Consider the following 24,655-nt stretch of genomic DNA (forward strand, 5'->3'; position numbering starts at 1 on the left):
AGCAGAATTAGGGTCAGAAGAGATGAAGCAGAAAATTTGAAGGCTCCTAGTTGTAACATGCTGGTAAATGAATCATTAGTCTTCGGAATTTTGAATTGACAAGACGATATTATATATATGTATTTACAATTAAATATCATTAAAGACACAAGAGTTTTGAAAAGGTTTAGCACTGCAAGACTGCAAGACTGTTTCTTTAATATGTGCTGTGATTATGTTTTGATCATGAAAAAAAAAAAAAATGCTGCCATTGGTGGATGATTTGACAGCTTCTACACATGTAAAAATTGTCTGTTTTTATGTATGAAGGTTGTGTGGAAAGGTGAGCAGGGATAAAAGGGGTATGTGTATGGCAGTATGTTGTTAGAAGAAACAAGCAGGACAGTGCTTATGTGATCAATATACAGTGAAGGAACTTTGAGGTACACAAGAATGTGGTTCAGAGATTGTTTCATTAACACATGTGAGAGAGTAGACTGATCAGAAACTTGCAATTCAAGAGAAGAGATAGACAGATACTCAAAGGAAGGTATTTCTACTCAGAAACAATTCAAGGTTTTGCTAATGTCAAGAGTAACTGAGCATTCACCAGTCTTTTGAAAGATCAGAGACCATTGATATATGATACAGAAAATCAGGTCCCTAGTATATGCAGCTATATACTGTTCTATATTTAAGAAATTTGACAGATATTTGTCCTCATCTTGTTTGTTGTTAACACAACATTTTAGTTGATATACCCTCCAGCCTTCATCAGGTGTTTTGGGGAAATTTCGAACCTGGATTCTCATTCCTAAGGTAGTTTTTGATGTTTTTATTATTATTATTATTATTATTATTATTATTATCATTATTATTATTATTCAGGTCACTGCCTGGAATTGAACTTGGAATTTTGGTGTTAGTAGCGCGTACTCTTAATCACTATGCCATATGCCTGTGGGCAATTATAGAATGAATTTTGGGGCTTATAAATCTAATATTTTCCTACCCTTCCTTAATACCAGTTCCAGTATGTTACTCATATCTGCACTCGGTCTGCTTAGGAGGTTATTATGTCCAAGCATATGAGCCGCTCCTAGATGTACTAATAACACACAGCAAGTATGGATCCAGGACATCCATACACTGCAAGCTGACCTTCACTGGACGATACCTCAACTTCAATTCCCACCATCCATACAGTGTAAAGAGAGGTATTGCACAGTGCCTAAAATATCAAGCAAAGAATATAAGCAGTGATTGTGATACCCACCACAAAGAAATGATCAAGCTTAGTAACAGTCTATTAAGCAACAACTACCCCAAAAACATACCATCCACTCCAATTATGAAGAAAAGAGAGGATGAAACCCATAAACTGACCATAGTCTGTCTACCCTATGTGAAAGGCCTCTCCGAGAAAATACAAAAGATATGTGGCCCATATGACATAAGGACAGTATTCAAGAGTAATACAACACTTTGCAAATATCTCCTTTGAGTAAAACCACCAACAGAAGAAAATATGACCAAAGACTGCATGTACTTCATCCCATGCAGCTATGGTAGGTTATACAAAAGTGAAACATTCTGCTCCCTCAAAATAAGGGTAGAGGAACATTGCAAAGTTGTGGCATGAGTAGTTCTTTATAAATCGGGTATAGCCGATCATGTATGGAAAAATGGAGACCACCTCCTCCTGCGTGATGAAGTTAAAATAATAGACTGAGGACACCACTGGGAAATACGAAAACTAAAAGAAGCAGCTCATATGCAAGGACATAATAACCTCCTGAGCAGACCGAATGCAGATATGAGTAGCATATGGGAACCGGTATTAAGGAAGGATAGGAAAATATTAGATTTAAAAGCCCAAAGATTCGATCCATAATTGCCCACTGGCTTATGGCATAAAGCGTGGGCTACTAACCCCAAGATTCCGAGTTCGATTCTAGGCAGTGACCTGAATAATAATAATAATAATAATAATAATAATAATAATAATAATAATAATAATAATAATAATAATAATAATAATAATAATAATAATAACAACATTGAAAACTATCTTAGGAATGAGAACCTAGGTTTGAAATTTCCCCAAGACACCTGATTAAGGCTGGAAGGTATATCAGCTGAAACGTGTTAACAACAAACAAGATGAGGAGAAATATTGGTCAAATGTAAATGATGTAAATAATGTACAGCTGTATCTATATATATAAAAATGAGAATATAAGTGAGCTATTTTTTTTATGACATATTGATTCTTGATATGTATATATCTTCCTCAAAACAAACATGTGCTATCATCATGGAGATGATGATAATCATCATTGCTGCCACTGTCACTACCACTATCATTTTATGTCTGCTTTCCATGCTAGCATGGACAATACATTTTAACAAGGTCCTGTAGGCCAGAGAACCACATCTTGCTTAAAAGTCAGTTTTAGCATGCTTTCTATATATGGGTATCTGTTTGTCTGTCTGTCTGTCTGTCTGTGTGAATCCCTAAAACTCGAGAACTACGCAACCAATTTCATTCAAATTTTACACATGCCTTACTTAGGGTTCCAGTTGTGTTTTAGTCAAAAAAAAATTATTAACTTCTTGCAGAGTTCGAGCACACGGCAACATAATATCTCCTCCACTATTTAAGTATTACGTGTCAAAAGTGAAACAAAAACACTCATGTCAAATACTTTCACTTTAAAAATGAAACTATTCCACTAACTGAAACAATCACATTTCGATACTGTAGTGACAGATACTTTCACAGAGAGAGAAAGAGAGAGACAGAAAGAGAGAGAGAGAGAGAGAGATGTATATGTATACATATACATGTATATGTACACCATTTCGATACTGTAATGACAGATACTTTCAGAGAGAGAGAGAGAGAGAGAAAGAGAGAGAGAAAGAGAGAGAGAGAGAGAGAGAGAGATGTATATGTATACATATAGATGTACACGTTTATGTATATATATATAGATCTATACATACATGTATATGTATACATATGTGTAGATGTATATATATATATAGATAGATGTACATGTAATATGTACACATATATACATATATACATGCATACAAATATCTATACATATATACACCCATCACACACACATACACATGCACACAAACACACACATTAGTCATTTGTTTTCTTATCCAAAACTACGTCAAAAGTACTGAATGGATCTTTATGAAATTTGGAAATTATATTCTTTGCATAACGGCCATAACTCCCATGAAAATTCATATATTTTTGATGTTGATGAAATTTTAACCCGAACATAACAGATGAGCATTATTTAGAAAATGATGTCACACGTTATCGAGGCTACCATTCTTTCTGGATGTGCAAAAGGGGATGACGTCTTTATTCCAAGAATTCCTCTTACTCCATCAGGAGCAGACATTCCTTTTACATTCAGAAGACTACAATTCCCCCTTCGTGTGACTTTTGCCATGTCCATAAACAAATATCAGGGTCAAACACTGTCTGTAGCTGGTCTTCTCTTGGAAGAGCCCTGCTTCTCACATGGACAACTGTATGTTGGCTGCTCAAGAGTGGGCAGCAACAAAAAACCTATTTGTATATGCTCCACAAGGGAAAACAAGGAACATAGTTTACAATGAGGTGTTATAATCACAACAGCAAGAAAGTATGTACATGATCACCTTCTGTTACGAAACTTCATTGACTTTCATATATTTATATTGATATACATATATATACGTGTGTTTGGGTGCGTGTGTGTATATACATCTCTATATATAAAGATGATGCGTAGTCTAGACGGCGTTTTTAGATTTCATTATTCTCTTTAACCCGGGCAACGCCGGGTATTTCTGCTAGTACTATTTAAAACTTAATAGGTTGAAATTAATTTTACAGCCTACAATTTATATTTTTATTAAACAAGTTATTTTAGAAAAACAAAGAAAATCAACTATGTAAAAATTTTGGGGTAAAAAACAAAATTAAGAAAGATGAAAAGATCATAGTACTTTTCTGTCATGAATGTAAATAAATTATTTCACAGGTTTGTAATAAAATTTTAAGATTTCAACTTACATTCTACATTGATCCAGTGTGTTTTATGTAATTCATTTTTATTGCACATGTTAGAAGCATAACAAGTGAAAACCTTATTATTTTGTATTCGACTGATATTAGGAAATGTTAAATCTTGTGAGGTGTTGTTATTTGGATGCCACCTGTAGTTGTACTTTTTTGGATATCCATTTTCTGCTTTACAATGCAAAATGCCTTTGGTACCTTCAAGAAAGGGTTCATCAGCCTCGATATCTACCAAATCAGGTGGATCTGTATAAAAGGAAATCAGATTATTTATGTAAATACTTGCATAAAGATATTTTATTTTTTGCTATTACATCAGTAATTAATATTCCAAGTTGCATTAAATATAAAGTGATGCATAAAAATGAGAAATCTTTTACACTGAAAGAAATATCCAATACAAATGTTCAAATCCTAACAAATATATTAGAAAATACACATCTATATAAAAAATACTTGTATCCAAGAATTTCATCAGACTACCATTTAAGTTTTGAAGATGTTGGCAAAATTTAATTAGCAAGACACAAAGTTTCAGGAAAAGGATGCAGAATAAAAGGCAACATTGAAAATAAGTTTACATAAGTTCCACAACTACTATCATTAGATAAAATTAAATAAAAATGCGTATGATGAAATATTAGATTTTTGTAAATTGGGAGTGGAAGTGCGTGGCTTAGTGGTTAGGGTGTCAGCATCATGATCGTAAGATTGTGGTTTCAATTCCTGGACCGGGCGACGTGTTGTGTTCTTGAGCAAAACATTTCATTTCACGTTGCTCCAGTCCACTCATCTGGCAAAAATGAGTAACGCTGCGATGGACTGGCATCCCATCCAGCTGGGGAACACATATGCCATTGAAACTGGGCCCATGAGCCTGGCTAGGCTTTAAAAGGGGCGCATTTATTTTATTTTTTTATATTTGTAAATTTGGACTGTTGATAATGATAGAATTGTAATGAAATAAGGGAAGTTTAATGTCAAACTAAAACACCACAAGATAGGTGTTTTAAAAAAGAGAATTTATGAAAATTTGTTGGTGCAGACTTTTTGTGATGTTTTACCTACATTTTGCAAAACTTCATAAATTGCATTACATTATTAATTTCTTTTTTTACCTTCCTCAAAATAGATATTTTTCCATACCTACCTGATCCAAAGAGTACAGAATATTTTTTGACTGTGCTGTTATCTAATACCCAGTTTAATTCCCTGCATAAAACCAAGTGGTAATATTAGCTGTAATGGATCTATAATACTGTACATTTTGACTATTATACCTGCTCTATTAACAAATATAAGTGAGCTATTTTTTTATGACATATTGATTCTTGATATGTATATATCTTCCTCAAAACAAACATGCGCTATCATCATGGAGATGATGATAATCATCATTGCTGCCACTGTCACTACCACTATCATTTTATGTCTGCTTTCCATGCTAGCATGGACAATACATTTTAACAAGGTCCTGTAGGCCAGAGAACCACATCTTGCTTAAAAGTCAGTTTTAGCATGCTTTCTATATATGGGTATCTTTCCTAATGCCAACCACTTTACAGAGTTTACTGGGTGCTATTTTCATAGCATCAACTCTAATAAAGTTCCTTTGTAACTTGCAAGACTGAAGAGCTATTTAACTAATGGGGAAGATAAGAGATGGGGTGGATGCTTTAAGCAAGGAGTTGAGATGTGAAAGTATCACTGTGGAGGGTGGCAGAAAGATTTATAGTAACTATTTATTTTGCATCAATGGATGGGAAGGACTGGAATGGAACTCAAGAGGTAAATATGGTGATGACAAGGTACCAGAACATACATGCATGGTAACATGTCCAAGAGATAAATGGAGGACAAGAAGGATACAGGAGAATAATGAAGGTTGGAGGATAAGGCTGTAAGAGTGACAAAGGAGAGTGAGGTGGATATAAACATGAGGTTAATGAGGTCAGCAGTGTATAGAAGATAAATGTAGAGAATGGTGAACAAGGGTGGAAGTAACCAGTATGAGTGGGGTACAATTGAGAATGAGGAATGGAGGTTGATTGAGAGTAGTATAGAGGAGAAGAGTGGTGATCAGCAGTACAGAGATGGCAATGGTATGGTATATAGTAGCAGGTTCTATATCAGTTTCTTACAAGAGCAGAAAAATGTAGTATATTGGGAAATGATAGAGTGATGAGGGATAGAACTCAGGCTGCAAGTGGAGGAGACTGAGGAGATAGGATGCTGGATATAGAATTAGAGATGTGAGGACAGGATGATAGAAGTGGAGTTGAGGTTGTGAATGAGGTGAATGTGAAAATTGGAAACCAACAAGGAAAGGAATGTAGTTATGGATGACAAAAATGAGGAATGAGTATCAACAGGAAGTGGCAGGGATCAGAAGTTACAAATGAAGATGAGAGTTTAAGATGGATATTAACAAAGGTGAAGGAGGGATTGTCAAATTGTTAGAATGAAGAGAATAGAAGTGGCTTGGAGGGGAAACCTAGTTGTCTGGATAGATGGGGGAGACTCAGGTGCATAGTGAACATATATATTATGCTTTGAGAGCCTTAGCCATGATGTGCATGCATAGGATGATGTGCATGCATAGGATGGTGAATCATGTTGAGTACTGCATATCACTAATCAAATTGAGTCCCAGCATCCTGAGGTCAGCCTTCACTACCTCATCCATGTCTTTCTCTCACATAGGTTTCATCTACTGTGAGTGATCATCACTTTTATATACAACCATCTTCATCTATACATATCACATGCCCAAACTAATGTACACTACATTTAATTCTTGGCCAGTTTTTCTGTCAACACATTTGTATTCCATCAATCTTGCACACTAACTTTGCATATCCAGTGGAGCATGCTTGATTAATTTCTTTCTAGTCTTTTCACGTCCTCCACATTCAAGGCGCATGTCTCACTATCATGAAGCATTTCAGGTTGAAAAAAGCATCATAAAGTCAGCTTTTCACGCTGAGAGAAAAACTTTAGGTTTATGACAGAAGTAATAAATCCATGAACTTCCTCTACTCAGACTTTACATTAGCTACTACACTTTGAGAACAACTTCCACCAATACTGTTTTGATCACCTAGATAACAAAAATTCTCTATTACATCTAGGAATCTTCTTGGGCTTTTGAAGGCATCATTTCTCATGCTCACTTAGAGTTTATTGCTCCAGCACACCTGTCACATACAATGTCCACTTTGTCTGTCAACCTACCCATAATTCCATTGCATCTCTTGCACATACACAGTTTGCATTGGGTACACTATAGCAACTTTCCACCCATTCCTTTTTTACATATCAAACAAGGTAAGTTTCCAGATGGATAAAGGGTCTTGTATATTTTCTGATTTACTAGGACTTAAATGTTTGCCAAGGTAATGTTGAGGCCCTTTGATTCCATGCTTTGTTTTCACACCTGTAACGTTTTCCCAGTTTTACTCCAGCTTCAGCCATAACAATGAGAACATGAGCAAATAAGAATTCCCATAGACACCTAATCTTAAACACCCTGGAGGTCTTTGATAAATAGAAAGAGACTAAGAATTGATGGTGTCCTACCTACATGCTAAAGTCATCACTGTACTCATTGCTATTTCTCATATTACTGACAGCACCCCAGTATATAGCTTGTATGGCTCACATAAGCCATTCTTATACTCCTAGCTTCATCAATAATTACTAGATCCCTAAATGAGTAATCTCTGTCAAAGGCTTTCTCTAGGTCAACAGGTTCTTCACTTGTAGTTGACTCACTAGGAATATAATGTCAGTAGTTCTTTTTTCTAGAACAAAACTGAACTACATCTCATCTAGTTTAACTATCAATTACCAATTGAGCCATAACTCTTTTTCTGACTTTGATGACCTAGTCCAGCAATTTGATATCCCTCTAATTACTCATCTCTTTTCCGAAATAAAATTTAAAGAGCTCCCAGATATTCAGCCATAAATCTTTAAATTGTTTCAGCTTCAAAGCAGTGGTCATGCTGGGGCACTATTTATAATAGAATTTGACCATATTTTTATTTCCTCTGAATATTCAACTTGCATGATAAAACTACAAACTCCAACAATACAATTAGATACATAGTTCCAGAAGAATAAAACAATGCTCACCCAGGATATTATTTATTTTTTACTTCACTCAAAAACCTACAGCCAAACCAACATATACAAAAAACTAAAATCCTACAGTTAAAATTTTTTTTCATATTTGAAAAAGAAAACGATAAAAACAGAAGATAAAAATTTTCAAAAGAAGCTCCATTTATACTCACAATGAATAGTTAAATTCTTTTCACGAGACACATTTGCAGCAATATGAATGCCCAGACACTTGACTGTTTGATGAGATTTGGAAGGTATTACGTTAAGTTCAACTTCTTCTTTACTAGTGTTTGATATATCTTTGTACATCAGGATTACATCTGCTGATGGATCACCACCTTTCCAACTGCAGTGGAATTTGGTTGGAATATTAGCACATACTTTCCCTCCAGAAACATTTAATGTCATGTCATGTCTTTCTGGAGAATCTATGAATTTCAGAACATAAAGAGTTAAAAGAAAAACAAGCAAAATCAAATTACTGCACTTAATAAAAAAACAAAAAAGTAAAGAAAAAACAAACCAGAAGTATATTCTGAAGTAAAGCAGCAATTTTTCAAAATTTTATTAATATATTTCTAATAATAAAGATTTGAACATTGGTAAAAGTGGATAAATTCTAGGAGAAAAGCACATTTGTAATAAAGCAGGTACAATTTTGAGAGGAAGGGCTATGTCAATATCAATGACCCAAGATGGGTTCTCTCTTTTACTGGCCTTGAAGAAATGAAAGTCAAAGTCAATTTTAATAGAATTTGAACTCAGAATGTAAACAGGCCTAACTAAATAATGCATTGTATTTTGTTCCATGCTCTACTGATGCTGCTTATTTACCACATTAATTACTTTGGATTTTAGGGTAGTGAGCTGGCAGAACCATTAGCATACCAGGCAAAATGCTTAGTAGCATTTCAGCCAACTTTATATTCTGAGGTCAAATTCTGCTGAGATCAACTTTGCATTTCATCCTTCCAGGGTCAATAAGATAAGTACCAAGTAGGACGCTAGAATCAACGTGATCAACTTACCCCAACTCCTAAAATTGCAGGCCTTGTGCCAAAATATGAAACCAATAATTACTTTTGTTTTTTGCAAAAGGCCAGCAATTTTGAGGTGAAGTGTGTTAGCTGATAACATCAACGACCTGACTTTATTTCTTTATTTTATCAACATTGGAAGAACTAAGGGTGACTTTAATCTCACCAGGAAATGAATGCAAATACTGCAACACATCTTGTCTGTCAGATTGATACCATAATAATAATAACAATAATGATAATGATCTAAAACTAAAGGCACTGGTACTTAATTTATTAACCCCAAAAAGATGAAAGGCAAAGTCAACCTCTGAGGAATTTGAACTCAGAACGTAGGAATGGGTGAAATACTGCTAAGCATTTTGCCTGGTGTGCCCTATTATAGGCACAAGGTCTGAAATTTTGAGGGAGGTGGGGCTAGCCAATTACAATGACCCTAGTCATACACAAAGATGAAAGTCAACCTCATGCCATTTGAATTCAGAATATAAAGACGAATGAAATGTCGCTAAGCATTTTGTTTAGCATGCTAACGATCCTGTCAGTTCACCGCCTTCACAATAATAATAATGATTTCAAATTCTGGCTCAAAGTCAGCAATTTTGGGGGAGGGGCATGTTGATTATAATAATGATAGTAATAACAATAATAATGGTGATGGTTACACAATTTTCCAAGAATTAGTCAATATCACCGATGTTATATAATTTTATTTGTTTTATCAACACCAAAAGAGTGAAAGGTACAACTGACCATTGCAAGAATAGAACTCAGTACATAAAGTGTTGGAACAAATACCACAAAGCATTTTTCTAGTGCTTCAAAGATTCTGCTAATTTGCTACATTAACAACAACAGCTACAGTTTCTTTCATTTGCAACCTGGGTGATGGATGAGGGAGACAATACACAAAGATGAACATAAAATGTGTTGATTTAAATAGAATTGAATGATAAAAATGTGTAGAAAACATACACAGTAAAACTACAAAAAAGGTAAGACGTATACATAGTTGTTGGCACCACTCATGTCCAGATTTAGTTTATCTGATGCCTCCACAATGCTTAAACTTGACGTGGCTCAGAAGGCCAAGTCAGGAATGGAACAACTTCAGGCATTGATTGCATGGCAGCGTGGCTGTGGTCTTGGCTGGAGTTGTCAGGCCTTGCATTGCCTTCTTTTGCTTCTTCTTCAGTCTTTCTCCTCATAAGTGGAACAACTGAAATGAACTGCTCTTCGCCAAGGTGGACAGTTGACAATTTCTGTTTCCCAGGTATTAAGGCTGATTGCAACTTGAAGGAGGGAAGACTTCAGTTGGTCTTTGAATCTGCAGAATCTGGGGGTCCTCAATGTCATTGGCCATTGACAAACTCACTGTAGAGGATGGGGCCGTTCAGATGATATGTCCTGACCACTTGAGGCAATGCTTGAGGATGGCAACTTCAATGCTTGGCATTTCTGAGTGATCGAGGACTTTGTAGTTGATGTGTCAGTCATACCATTTGATATTGAGGATCTGTTAAAGCTTAATGGTTTAACAGATAGAAATGCTCAAACTTTTTCAGGTCTTTTCAATACAGAGTCCATGTCTTAAATGTGTAGAGCAAGGTGAAGATGATAAGGACATGAAACACCATGAATTTTGTTCAGAGAGGAAGCCTGTGGTTGTTGAATACATGCTTGTTGTGTCTTCTAAAAGCCCAATGAGTGGATTTGATGCTGTGGTCAATGTCTCTTTTGTATGGTCCAGATTGTGAGAGAGTGCTGCTGAGGTACTGGAAATAACTGACGACTTCCAAAGGTGTCCCTGTGTTGACAGTAGCTTCTAGTATTTCTTGTCCAGGAACAGACTACACAAGTATTTTCCTTTTGTCCACATTCACTTCCATCCCAAAGCAATGGTAGGCTTCTAAGACAAGAGTCAAACAGTGCTGGAGGTCAACAACAGAGGTGATAGGGGTAGCACTATCATCTGTGTACTGGAACTCCTTGATGCTGCTATTTGATGTTCAACTTTATATAGCTTAAGTCTTAATAATAAACGCTAATAAACGCTATTGTTATTAGTTAATGTCTAAGTTTCAGTTTGAATTATGACAACATTTGGATAAGTACTGTTTATATTTTGCTAAACGATTTTATCACGGTTTGAAAATAATGTGTATTCTTGTATTTTATGTTATTCAATTGGTTTTTTAAAGATTATTTTTAATTGATACCTTATTTAATACTAAATTATATAGAAATTAGAGTATTATTTCAACATAATATAAGACTTCGATTTGATTAGGGTTGAAATATTTTTGATTAATACTATTTCATAAATAACTAGTCTTTGTTGTTTATAATATCGTTAAAAGTCTTTCTTTATTAAGACTTAAGCTATATAAAGTTTAATCTTTCATTCATATTTTTATTTTTATTTCTAATTAACCTTTTGTTCTGATTTTGTTCAGTTTGAACTGCAATAACATTTTACTTTGTTTATATCATCATTTAAAAAAATAAGTATTCTTGTATTTTTATTATTCAATTGATTTTTAATGATAATTAAATAAACGTTTTTAGTCTTAAATAGTCTAGCTTTAACTATTGTATCGTTTAAATACGTGCTAATATTATCTTTATTATCATTTTAACTTGAAACTTCGTTCAAATTGTATTTAAAACGATAAAAATTTATTTAAGCTGGATTTTGTATATAATATACTTGTTAGCATATATTATAATGGATGTAGGGTTGATTATGGAATGTTTATTATTTTGATATTTTTAATAATAATATTTTTCTATCTTTATACAATAAGTATTTTATATAAATTCATTTGGTACTTATTGTTGGTTGATATATACATTTATTTATTATTATTGTTGTATTTTGACCTGAAGATTAGCTGTATTTTTGAATAGAATTGATTTTCGATAATTTTAATCGATTTAAATTTCCTTTCTATTTGAAAATTAGTTATGAAACACGTGTAGTCATTTTATTATCTTTATCTTATAATATTTACTTTGTATTATATTATACTCATTTATTGTGCTTTTAATTATTAATTTTTCTATATGTGACAGTGGATTTTCATCGATGAGTTCATGAAACTTGGTTCTTTTCCCTAAAACTATATATTTATATATATTTTACTCTGTGAAACTTAATTTAATTTTAATTTTTAATAAATTGATTTTAATTGGGTTTTTACCTGTAATTTTGGATTTTATCCCTATTATTATTATTATTATTATTATTATAAATATATATAATAATAATAATATTATTTCTCAATTTGGCTGTAATTCTTTTCTGCTGGTATCAGAGAATGTGAGGCATGAACCACAGTCTTCATGTTACTATCTTTATATTTATGTAGCATTACTGCTGATACCATACTCAGAGGCATTGTGAAGCTACAACAATCTCTGATACAAGATCGAAATGCACTAACAACAAATCAGATGTTAATATTTTTTTCATTTTGTCGAATGCCTTCGGACAGTTTTCAGACCAATTTCACTTCTACATCTTTTTTTAGTAGATTATTTAGTGGAGCTCTTACCTTATATATCTATGGTATATCACTTTGATAATAGTTTGCAAGTCCAAAAAAAGATTTTAAGTAGATATAGTTGTCAAAGGGGGTATATTTTTAATTGCATTTGCTTTCAACGGATTTTGTTGATGACCATCTTTATCAATAATTTGCCTTAAACATTTAATTTTCGGTAAGAATTCACACTCAAAGTGAAAATGTAATCCTTTATTTTTTTCAACACATATTTTACATGCTCTACATATAGGTCTCAAGATTCACTTTTAATTAATATATCATCCAGGCAGGTCATCACAAAGTTGCACTCTGTAAGTGTCGTATCCATCTCAAGTTGGAATATAGTTGGAGCAACTTTTATGCCAGAAGGAAATTTATTAAATTGATATAATCCCTTATGAGTGTTTATTGTTAATATTTTTGAACACGCCTAATCCACTTTTATCTGTAGGTTTGCTTTGAAAAAAAATTTCCTCCATTTGACTTAGCAAAAATTTCTTCTGGACTTGGTAACAAGTAATTATGAGTGATCATTATACACTTGTTTAACTCTGTTGAAAAATCAATGCATACCTGGATTTTGTTTTCTTTTCCTTGACTTAAACTGTTGGTGATGCCCATTCAGCATAATCAATTTTTCCAATAACCTCAAGTTTTTCAAGTTTATTCAATTCCTCATTGACTTGTTTCTATGTTGTGAAAGGTACAGTTTGTTTTGGTTTAAATACCGGTATAATGTTTTCTTTTGGTGCAAAGACCTAATTCATCAGAAAAAAAACTTCAGGAAAAATCATTTTTAATTCTTACTTTAATTCCTCTGACACCTGAGTTGTACTGGTGGAAAGACCATTCACATTTTTACAGGAAAAATATATGGGAAGGTCCCATAAGTTAAATAATTCCATTTAGTCTGTTCCAAATAAATTTGTCCTATTATTTAGTACAAAAACTTTGGCTTTCAAGGTTTTTCCATGAAATGTAACATTACTTATCTTTTCACCTTTGAAATGTAATTTCTTTCCAGAAACACCACTTGCAATTTTTAAAGTTTCTTTTTATTTAGGTTTCCCAATTTTCTCCCTGTATCTGTGTTAACTCTTTAGTGTTCGAGTGTCAGCTATAGCCTAGCCACCCGTATTACGAACCAGGTGATACACGAAGGAGTCATACCCAATGACTGGTGTAGCAGCACCATAATCAACTGCTACAATGGTAAAGGTGACACTTTAGATACAAATAATTACAGAGGTATCAAGCTTTTAGATCAGGTAATGAAAGTCACGGAGAGGGTCATAACTCAACTGCTTAGGGAGCGAGTCAGCTTAGATGAGATGCAGTTTGGTTTTGTGCCTGGGAAAAGCACCACTGATGCTATATTTCTGGTAAGACAGCTTCAGGAGAAATACCTAGCCAAGGATAAACCTCTGTTCCTGGCTTTCGTTGATATGGAGAAAGCCTTTGACAGGGTCCCCCGATCTCTCATCTGGTGGTCAATGAGGAAACTAGGGATAGAAGAATGGTTAGTGAGAGCTGTGCGAGCCATGTACAGAAACTCTGTCAGTAAGGTGAGGATTGGCAGAGAGTACAGTGAAAAATTCCGGGTGGAGGTAGGGGTCCACCAAGGTTCTGTCCTCAGCCCCCTCCTATTTATCATAGTTCTCCAGGCTATAACAGAGGAATTCAAGACAGGATGCCCCTGGGAGCTCCTCTATGCTGATGACCTTGCACTAATTGCTGAGTCACTATCACAATTAGAGAAGTTTCAGGTATGGAAGCAAGGACTAGAATCGAAGGGCCTTAGAGTCAACCTAGCTAAAACCAAAGTCCTCGTAAGTAGGAAGGCAGACAAAACACAAACCCCTTCAGGTAGATGGCCCTGCTCGATCTGTAGAAAAGGAGTGGGAAGTAACTCTATAAGATGCACCCAATGCAAGCTATGGACACATAAGAGGTGCAGCAATATCAAAGGAAGGTTAACTAGGAAGTTAGTTTTTGTTTGCAACAGATGTTCTGGAGCTATAAATACTGGAAATGTGCAGAAAACAACTTCTGCCACATTCCAGGGAGAAAAACTAGAAGTGGTTTATAGCTTCCGCTATCTTGGTGACCAAATTAGCAGTGGAGGTGGGTGCACTGAAAGCGTAGCTGCTAGAATTAGAATAGCCTGGGCAAAGTTCAGAGAGCTCTTACCTCTGCTGGCGACAAACGGTCTCTCACTCAGAGTAAAAGGCAAACTGTATGACGCATGTGTACGAACAGCCATGCTTCATGGCAGTGAAACATGGGCTGTGACTGCTGAGGACATGCGTAGGCTCGCAAGGAATGAAGCCAGTATGCTCCGATGGATGTGTAATGTTAGTGTGCATACTAGACAGAGTATCAGTACCTTGAGAGAAAAGTTGAACTTACGAAGCATCAGTTGTAGTGTGCAAGAGAGACGACTGCGCTGGTATGGTCATGTAGCGAGAATGGATGAGGATAGCTGTGTGAAAAAGTGCCACACCTTAACAGTTGAGGGAACCTGTGGAAGAGGTAGGCCCAGGAAGACCTGGGATGAGGTGGTAAGGCACGACCTTCGAACATTGGGCCTCACCGAGGCGATGACTTCTGACCGAGACCTTTGGAAATATACTGTGCGCGAGAAGACCCGGCAAGCCAAGTGAGACCTAAATCTAAGGCCCAGCCAGCCCACTTATGCGTACCTTCCTTCCTTCATTGGACACTAAATTCCACTTGTGAAGACCTGTTGAGGCAAGTGAAATCGAAATCGAGTTAAATTAAAATTGGACACTAAACCCCACTTGCGAAGACTTTACAGGAAAGTGGGTTATACATCATTAGATGTACACCTGACTTTCCTATATTAAATTAGGAATTAACGGCAACGCTGAACTCCAAACTATCAACACAAACAACATTTATTCAAGGTGGAAAATATACATCTTTAATCTTGTTTGTTGAGACGTCTTCGGTGTGTGAGAACATGGTTGTTGGGACGTTGGTATATTGATGTGAGCTGTCTAGCGCGAGTTCGAAAGATAGAGAGACAGCTAGACACGTCCTTGCTCAATCGCTGGCCAGCAAGAAAGAGATCGATCAAAGCGGGAAAGCTTGGATGTTGAATTCCACGCATGCGTGAGACTACGCATGCGCACAGCGTTACTACAGGGCTCGCTTGCCAGTGCGGAACGCACGATAATATAAAATAAAATTCTGTTGGAACGCCTGAGGCAGGATGGCCACTGAAAACCACCCACAAGATGTAGCACAAACACACACAAAGAAAAATGAAAGAAATGAAATGTACACTCGTGTGATACATGCATGCAATGTACTGAAAGGAAAGAAAATATATGAGTGTACAAGTGTGTGTGAGAGAGAAAAAAAACACAAAACATATTAAAAGTGTCTGTAGAGAAAAAATCCAGTTCGTATAAGAGTTACACAAGATTATAGTATGTCCATACGCAGGAGGTTGTGGTCAGTGAGCAGAGCTGAAGTTGAGCATCGGATGCTAGTTGTGACCTGTTACCTGGTACGGAATATTCTATAAATGTTAATACGCAGGAAGTCATGGTCAGTGAGCAGAGCTATAGTTGAGCGTCGGATGCTAGTTGAGACCTGTTACCTGGTATTAAATATCCTAGTCGGTTAGTTCTGACTGTTGTGCGAGAAGGGAAAATTCCACTCATACAGTAAAGATAAAACCGAGTGTTTGATATGGTGTGTCCCTGGTGGTGGGGTTGTTGGCGCACGACATTGTGGTAGACAGTACATTGGTAGTGAAGACGTCGGCGCAGGAACTGTAATATAGCTGTGTTCTGTATGTGTGGTGGTAATGATGTCCTGTTGAAACTGTTGGCGACGTCGGGGGAATGCTTGTAGTTGGTAGTAGTAGTTGTTGTCGTCGCGGTGGTAATCTTGGTTGAACGAAGCTGGTGGCGAAAAGGCTGCTTGGTGATGATGGTGTTTGAAGAGGTACGCTTTTACAGATGGTCGTACAGAGATAATCTCTGTACGACCATTACCGTCGACCTTGATGAGGTTTTTAACCCAAGATGAAATTGTTCGCATGTGACGATAGAAGATGATAAACACAACCGTATAAAATGAATAACAAGAGATATTTAGTGTAGCATAAAAGATGTATGTGTATGTGAGAGTGTGAATGCGACATATAAGAACATAATAAAAGACAGGCCGTCTATATGTATGTGAGATATTACAGCAGATAGAAAGTCAGTACACGTGAGAGCTTTATACCAAGTTCTTGAGTACACAATTGGAAGTATCGCAGGCTGTAATTCTTGTCTGTTTATTATCGTGGTGAAGCTAAGTCACCTAACAGAATCGAAGAGAGAGATTTGCCGCGGTGATTTAGTTCGGTGTACATAGTAAGTCGTGTTGACTATGGTTGGAGATGTTGGTGGCGTTGGTGGTCATCGTTGCTTGGTAGTTCAGTCTCCATGGCCGCATTTGTTCTGTAGTCGGGGTCACCAGTTATAGGTTGGTAGTCCAGAATCCATGGCCGCGTTTTTTCTTAATCGGGGTCACCACTTTATAGGAAAGTGTTAAATAGCTCAACGGGCTGCGTGTTTGAATCACGTCGGAGGGTCACCACTTTATAGGTTGGTAGTCCAGAATCCATGGCCGCGTTTTTTCTTAGTCGGGGTCACCACTTTGTAGGAATGTTGGTTATCAGTTATATAGAAATAGTTGTTATTGTAGCTCAGCGGGCTGCGTGTCTGAATCACGTCGGGGTCACCACTTTATAGGAAAGTGGGTTATACATCATTAGATGTACACCTGACTTTCCTATATTAAATTAGGAATTAACGGCAACGCTGAACTCCAAACTATCAACACAAACAACATTTATTCAAGGTGGAAAATATACATCTTTAATCTTGTTTGTTGAGACGTCTTCGGTGTGTGAGAACATGGTTGTTGGGACGTTGGTATATTGATGTGAGCTGTCTAGCGCCAGTTCGAAAGATGGAGAGACAACTAGAAACGTCCTTGCTCAATCGCTGGCCAGCAAGAAAGAGATCGATCAAAGCGGGAAAGTTTGGAGGTTGAATTCCACGCATGCGTGAGACTACGCATGTGCACAGCGTTACTACAACCTGTTGAGGCAAGTGAAATAGAAATAGATTGTTGCCATACCCCTGAACTGGCTTTGTGCGGGGCTGTCATGGGATTTTCGAGCGAGATCGTTGACAGTGCTCCTGGACTGGCCCATGTGCAGGCAACACATGAAATCTTTCGAGCGGGATAGTTTGCCAGTGCCCCCGGACTGGCTCATGTGTCGCCCACACATGATATCTTTCGTGCGAGATCGTTGCCAGTGCCCCTGGACTGGCTCTTGTGCGGGTGACACATGAGGATTTTTTTTTTTCGAGCGAGATCGTTGCCGGTGCCACTGGACTGGCTCATGTGCGGGTGACACATGAAATCTTTCGAGCGAGATCGTTGACAGTGCCCATGGACTGGCTCTTGTGCGGGTGACACATGAAATGTTTCGAGCGAGATCGTTGCCAGTACCCCTGGACTGGCTCATGTGCGGGCGACACTTGAAATCTTTCGAGCGGGTTCGATGCCAGTGCCCCCGGACTGGCTCATGTGCGGGCGACACATGAAATCTTTCGAGCGGGATCGCTGCCAGTGCCCCTGGTCTGGCACATGTGTGGGCGACACATGATATCTTTCGAGCGAGATCATTGCCAGTGCCCCTGGACTGGCTCTTGTGCGGGTGACACATGAAATGTTTTGAGCGGGATCGTTGCCAGTGCCCCTGGACTGGCTCATGTGTGGGTGACACATGAAATCTTTCAAGCGAGATCGTTGCCGGTGCCCCTGGGCCGGCTCTTGTGCGGGTGACACATGAGGTTTTTAGAGCGAGATCGTTGCCGGTGCCCCCGGACCGGCTCATGTGCGGGCGACACATGAAATCTTTCGAGCGGGATCGTTGCTAGTGCCCCTGGACTGGCTCATGTGCGGGCGACACATGATATCTTTCGTGCGAGATCGTTGCCAGTGCCCCTGGACTGGCTCTTGTGCGGGTGACACATCAGGTTTTTTTCGAGCGAGATCGTTGCTGGTGCCCCTGGACTGGCTCATGTGCGGGCGACACATGATATCTTTCGAGCGAGATCATTGCCAGTGCCCCTGGACTGGTTCATGTGCGGGCGACACACGATATCTTTCATGCGAGATCATTGCCAGTGCCCATGGACTGGCTCTTGTGCGGGTGAAATAGATTGTTGCCGTACCCCTGAACTGGCTTTGTGCGGGGCTCTCATGGGATTTTCGAGCGAGATCGTTGACAGTGCTCCTGGACTGGCCCATGTGCAGGCAACACACGAAATCTTTCGATTGGGATAGTTTGCCAGTGCCCCCGGACTGGCTCATGTGTCGCCCACACATAATATCTTTCGTGCGAGATCGTTACCAGTGCCCCTGGACTGGCTCTTGTGCGGGTGACACATGAGGTTTTCTTTTTTTTCGAGCGAGATCGTTGCCGGTGCCACTGGACTGGCTCATGTGCGGGTGACACATGAAATGTTTCGAGCGGGATCGTTGCCAGTGCCCCTGGACTGGCTCATGTGCGGGCGACACATGATATCTTTCAAGCGAGATCGTTGACAGTGCCCATGGACTGGCTCTTGTGCAGGTGACACATGAAATGTTTTGAGCGGGATCGTTGCCAGTGCCCCTGGACTGGCTCATGTGCGGGCGACACATGAAATCTTTCGAGCGGGTTCGCTGCCAGTGCCCCTGGTCTGGCTCATGTGTGGGCGACACATGATATCTTTCGAGCGAGATCATTGCCAGTGCCCCTGGACTGGCTCTTGTGCGGGTGACACATGAAATGTTTTGAGCGGGATCGTTGCCAGTGCCCCTGGACTGGCTCATGTCTGGGTGACACATGAAATCTTTCAAGCGAGATCGTTGCCGGTGCCCCTGGGCCGGCTCTTGTGCGGGTGACACATCAGGTTTTTGGAGCGAGATCGTTGCCGGTGCCCCCGGACCGGCTCATGTGCGGGCGACACATGAAATCTTTCGAGCGGGATCGTTGCCAGTGCCCCTGGACTGGCTCATGTGCGGGCGACACATGATATCTTTCGTGCGAGATCGTTACCAGTGCCCCTGGACTGGCTCTTGTGCGGGTGACACATCAGGTTTTTTTCGAGCGAGATCGTTGCTGGTGCCCCTGGACTGGTTCATGTGCGGGCGACACATGATATCTTTCGAGCGAGATCATTGCCAGTGCCCCTGGACTGGCTCATGTGCGGTCGACACATGAAATCTTTCAAGCGGGATCGTTGCCAGTGCCCCTGGACTGGCTCATGTGCGGGCGACACATGATATCTTTCATGCGAGATCATTGCCAGTGCCCATGGACTGGCTCTTGTGCGGGTGACACATGACGTTTTTCGAGCGAGATCGCTGCCGGTGCCCCTGGACTGGCTCATGTGCGGGCGACACATGAAATCTTTCGAGCGGGATCGTTGCCAGTGCCCCTGGACTGGCTCATGTGCGGGCGACACATGAAATTTTTCGAGCAGGGTCGTTGCCAGTGCCCCTAGACTGGCTCATGTGCGGGCGACACATGAAATCTTTCGAGCGGGATCATTGCCAGTACCTCTGGACTGGCTCTTGTGCGGGTGACACATGAGGTTTTTTTTTGAGCGAGATCGTTGCCGGTGCCCCTGAACTGGCTCATGTGCGAGCGACATATGAAATTTTTCGAGCAGGGTCGTTGCCAGTGCCCATGGACTGGCTCATGTGCGGGCGACACCCCTGGGCCGGCTCTTGTGCGGGTGACACATGGTTTTTCGAGTGAGATCGTTGCCGGTGCCCCTGGACTGGCTCATGTGCGGGCGACACATGAAATCTTTCGAGCGAGATCGTTGCCGGTGCTCTGGGCCGGCTCTTGTGCGGGTGACACATGAGGTTTTTCGAGCGAGATCGTTGCAGGTGCCCCTGGTCTGGCTCATGTGTGGGCGACACATGAAATCTTTCGAGCGGGATCGTTGCCAGTGCCCCTGGACTGGCTCATGTGTGGGCGACACATGATATCTCTCGAGCGAGATCGTTGCCAGTGCCCCTGGACTGGCTCTTGTGCGGGTGACACATGAAATCTTTCGAGCGGGGTTTGTGGCCAGTGTCCCTGGACTGGCTCATGTGCGCGCGCCACATGAAATCTTTCGAGCGAGATCGTTGCCGGTGCCCCTGGGCTGGCTCTTGTGCGGGTGTCACATGAGGTTTTTTTCGAGCGAGATCGTTGCCGGTGCCCCTGGACTGGCTCATGTGCGGGTGACACATGAAATTTTTCGAGCAGGGTCGTTCCCAGTGCCCCTGGACTGGCTCTTGTGCGTGTGACACATGAAATGTTTCGAGCGGGATCGTTTCCAGTGCCCCTGGGCCGGCTCTTCTGCGGGTGACACACGAGGTTTTTCGAGTGAGATCGTTGCCGGTGCCCCTGGACTGGCTCATGTGCGGGCGACACATGAAATCTTTCGAGCGAGATCGTTGCCGGTGCCCCTGGACCGGCTCTTGTGCGGGTGACACATGAGGTTTTTCGAGCGAGATCGTTGCAGGTGCCCCTGGTCTGGCTCGTGTGCGGGCGACACATGGAATCTTTCGGACGGGATCGTTGCCGGTGCCCCTGTGCTGGCTCTTGTGCGGGTGACACATGAAATGTTTTGAGCGGGACGGGATCGTCGCCAGTGCCCCTGGACTCGCTCATGTGCGGGCGACACATGAAGTCTTTCGACCGGGATCGCTGCCAGTGCCCCTGGATTGGCTCATGTGCGGGCAACACATGAAATCTTCCGAGCGGGATCGTTGCCGGTGCCCCTGGACTGGCTCTTGTGCTGGTGACACATGAAATTTCTTCGAGTGAGATCGTTGCCGGTGCCCCTGAACTGGCTCTTGTGTGGGGTTGTTGTGGGATTTTTGAGCGGGATCGTTGCTGGTGCCCCTGGGCTGGCTCTTGTGCGGGTGACACATGAGGTTTCTCGAGCGAGATGAGCGTGGCAGTTGCCAGTACCGCCTGACTGGCCTTCGTGCGGGGGACACGTAAAAGCACCCACTACACTCTCTGAGTGGTTGGCGTTAGGAAGGGCATCCAGCTCATCCAGCTGTAGAAACACTGCCAAATCAGATTGGAGCCTGGTGTAGCCATCTGGTTTCACCAGTCCTCAGTCAAATCGTCCAACCCATGCTAGCATGGAAAGCGGACGTTAAACGACGACGACGATACGTACAGACATATATATATATATATATATATATATATATATATATATATATATATATATATACCGCCTGACTGGCCTTTGTAGGGTTTTCGAGCGAGATCGTTACCAGTGCCCCTGGACTGGCTCTTGTGCGGGTGGCACATAAAAGACACCATTTCGAGCGTGGCCGTTTTCATGCGGGTGACACGTAAAAGCACCCACTACACTCTTTGAGTGGTTGGCGTTAGGAAGGGCATCCAGCTGTAGAAACTATGCCAAATTGGATTGGAGCCTGGTGTTGCCATCCGGTTTCACCAGTCCTCAGTCAAATCGTCCAACCCATGCTAGCATGGAAAGCGGACGTTAAACGACGATGATGATGATGATGATTAATCTGACAAATGTAATGCTTATTTGTTCACGTTATTTTGAATTATTCAGGTTCAAGAGGAGTGTCCACAATAATTGCTTGTAACCCTGTTATTTTTTATATACAGATTTGAAATTTTGTCAGTGGGTACTTAAATACCAGTGGATTATAGTTATGCAATTTTAGCTGATCTTGTTGATTAAATTTTACTTTTATGGGCAAGTAAATTTAATTAACAGGTGTAAATTCAAATACATTATGGATAAGCACTAAAATTGAAATTCTTAATGCATCTTACCTGTTTGATTTGTTGCTAAAATTATCCCAGATCTCAACCATTAAAAATGTTGCTGTTTTTCAAGATGAAGCACATTAATTTGAATTACAATTATAATCAGTACAAGATTTTATTCCTTCCCTGTATTTCAATCAAACATTCTTATTGAAAATAAGGTGCAAAACTCTTTTACTAGTCAATATACCATTGGCTATGTACTCTTATACAATTTAATGAAAACATTTACATAACAGAATGCATCTAATACAAAAAACTCATTAACAAGTGAGGCAAAGGTGAATACAGGTGTGTAACATACTGAAAATAAATATGTATTTTGCACTTTCACATATTATTTCTAATAAATGAAAAAAATCCATGATAGTATTACTATCAAACAACAAAATATAGTAATGTCATGTTTCTATCGTGAAACTGTTCATACCACCCTTTACACAAGAACACTTTGCAAAAAGAACACATATATGAGGTCTCAAACTGATATTCTTTCTGAGTTTTTCTGTTTTGCAGTGAACACAGTCTGCAAACTGTTTTCCTACCATTCATTTTTCCCACTTTATGGAAGTCTGTTGACATCCACCTCAGTTAATTTTGCTTTTCTCCCAGTTCAGTGCTTTCTGGAAGAAAAGCCCTCACGTAACTGAGATGTGATGTCAACCCGAAATTTCAAATGGTTGTAGTCCTTTGGTGGTGAAGGTACCTTGTGGCTTTCTACATAATATATGAATTAACTATAGTTAGACATAATGCTGGAGATATATGGATCACCATACCTTATATCAGGATTCCAGTAGTTCCTCAGTTGAGTAAGTTGCTTGATACCAAACATAATGTTTATAGTAAAAAAAAGCTCGCATTTCCACAGTATCAATTGGCTGTCATAATGGATCGGGTCTCCCATGAAAATAAATTATGCGTTGAACACTTGTTTCCTCCGTGACAGTTTCAAAAACATTTTTCAGTAAAAATAAAAAAAGAATAGTCCAATCATTGAGCATTGGGAGGTAGACTGTATTATGGATTAGTCTTTTCTGTGAAATCAGGAACTGTAGTTGATGTAGTAATCTTCAACCATGTTGCCATAATGTTTACAATATCGTTTTTATCACTTTCATTATCAAAATTTTCCTCGTCTGACAAAGATTCATAAATGTGAATATGATTTGTCTGAAGACAAATCATTGCTGTTTTCATTTATATTTTGTACATCATCAAGAGTAAAATCTTTGAAGTTGGAATCGCTACTTGCTGATGCCATATCATTAAAAACCAAGAAGTCTCAAAAATTTCACCGTATTTTTACTTGAATAAAGGTGGGAAAGGCTTTATCTCGCATTATCTCAAAGCTACGAGAATTCAATAATGTGATTTGTTTATCTTTTTAGTGATTTTGGAGAGAAATCAGATACGGCCAGATTCGATTGGTTCAAACAAATAAAGAGGAATAATTTTCAGCCAGTTATCGCCAGTTTAAACACTAAAGGCTTAATTATTGTGATATCATTGCCTGTATCCAATTGTAACTTGATATTCACTTTATTCATTTTTATGAACACAAAGTTTCTTTTCTGAGCCTTGCTTAGGATTTCTGATGACAATACCTTCTTGCCAGAATTTCTTTCATTCAACCTTTATTTTTTTTCGTTTCATTCTACAATGTGAGCTTTTGTGACCTATTTTTCCACACTCAAAGCATTTTAGATTTTTAAATGGGCAGTTACATTGAAATGTAAACCTCTGCTCCCATAGCATGGATTTGGTCTTGACATTTCTTTCTTTTTTTTATCTGTTTCAGGTCAACATGAATGAATATGAGAGCAATCGCTTTCTTCAATTTTATCTGCGTCATCTCTTAAATTCATAATCCTCTGACATTCTTCTGCTACAGTCTATAGAGTTAATTTTTGGTCTTGTTCTAATTTTGTTAATATTCAGAAATGTATATCTGCATCTT

General features: G+C 39.3%; 1 protein-coding gene across 11 annotated transcripts in view; it reads right to left on the reverse strand.

Moving 5' to 3' along the window:
- The window catches only part of LOC106880794 (neural cell adhesion molecule L1.1-like), a 537,440-nt gene that overhangs the window by 106,303 nt on the left and 406,482 nt on the right, over window positions 1-24,655 (reverse strand). For all 11 annotated transcript variants that reach the window (XR_016241963.1, XR_016241961.1, XR_016241962.1 and 8 more), the window contains 2 exons: window positions 8,374-8,631; window positions 4,070-4,321 (listed from right to left, as the gene is read on the reverse strand). Coding sequence is in view for 8 of the 11 variants with exons in the window: in XM_089352677.1 (XP_089208803.1) it covers window positions 4,070-4,321; window positions 8,374-8,631 (510 nt within the window). In the remaining 3 variants the exon portion in view is untranslated. The remainder of the gene's footprint in view (window positions 1-4,069; window positions 4,322-8,373; window positions 8,632-24,655) is intronic.

This window comes from Octopus bimaculoides, chromosome 5 (genome assembly GCF_046866305.1).
Source record: "Octopus bimaculoides isolate indiv1 chromosome 5, ASM4686630v1, whole genome shotgun sequence".
NCBI lineage: Eukaryota > Metazoa > Mollusca > Cephalopoda > Octopoda > Octopodidae > Octopus > Octopus bimaculoides.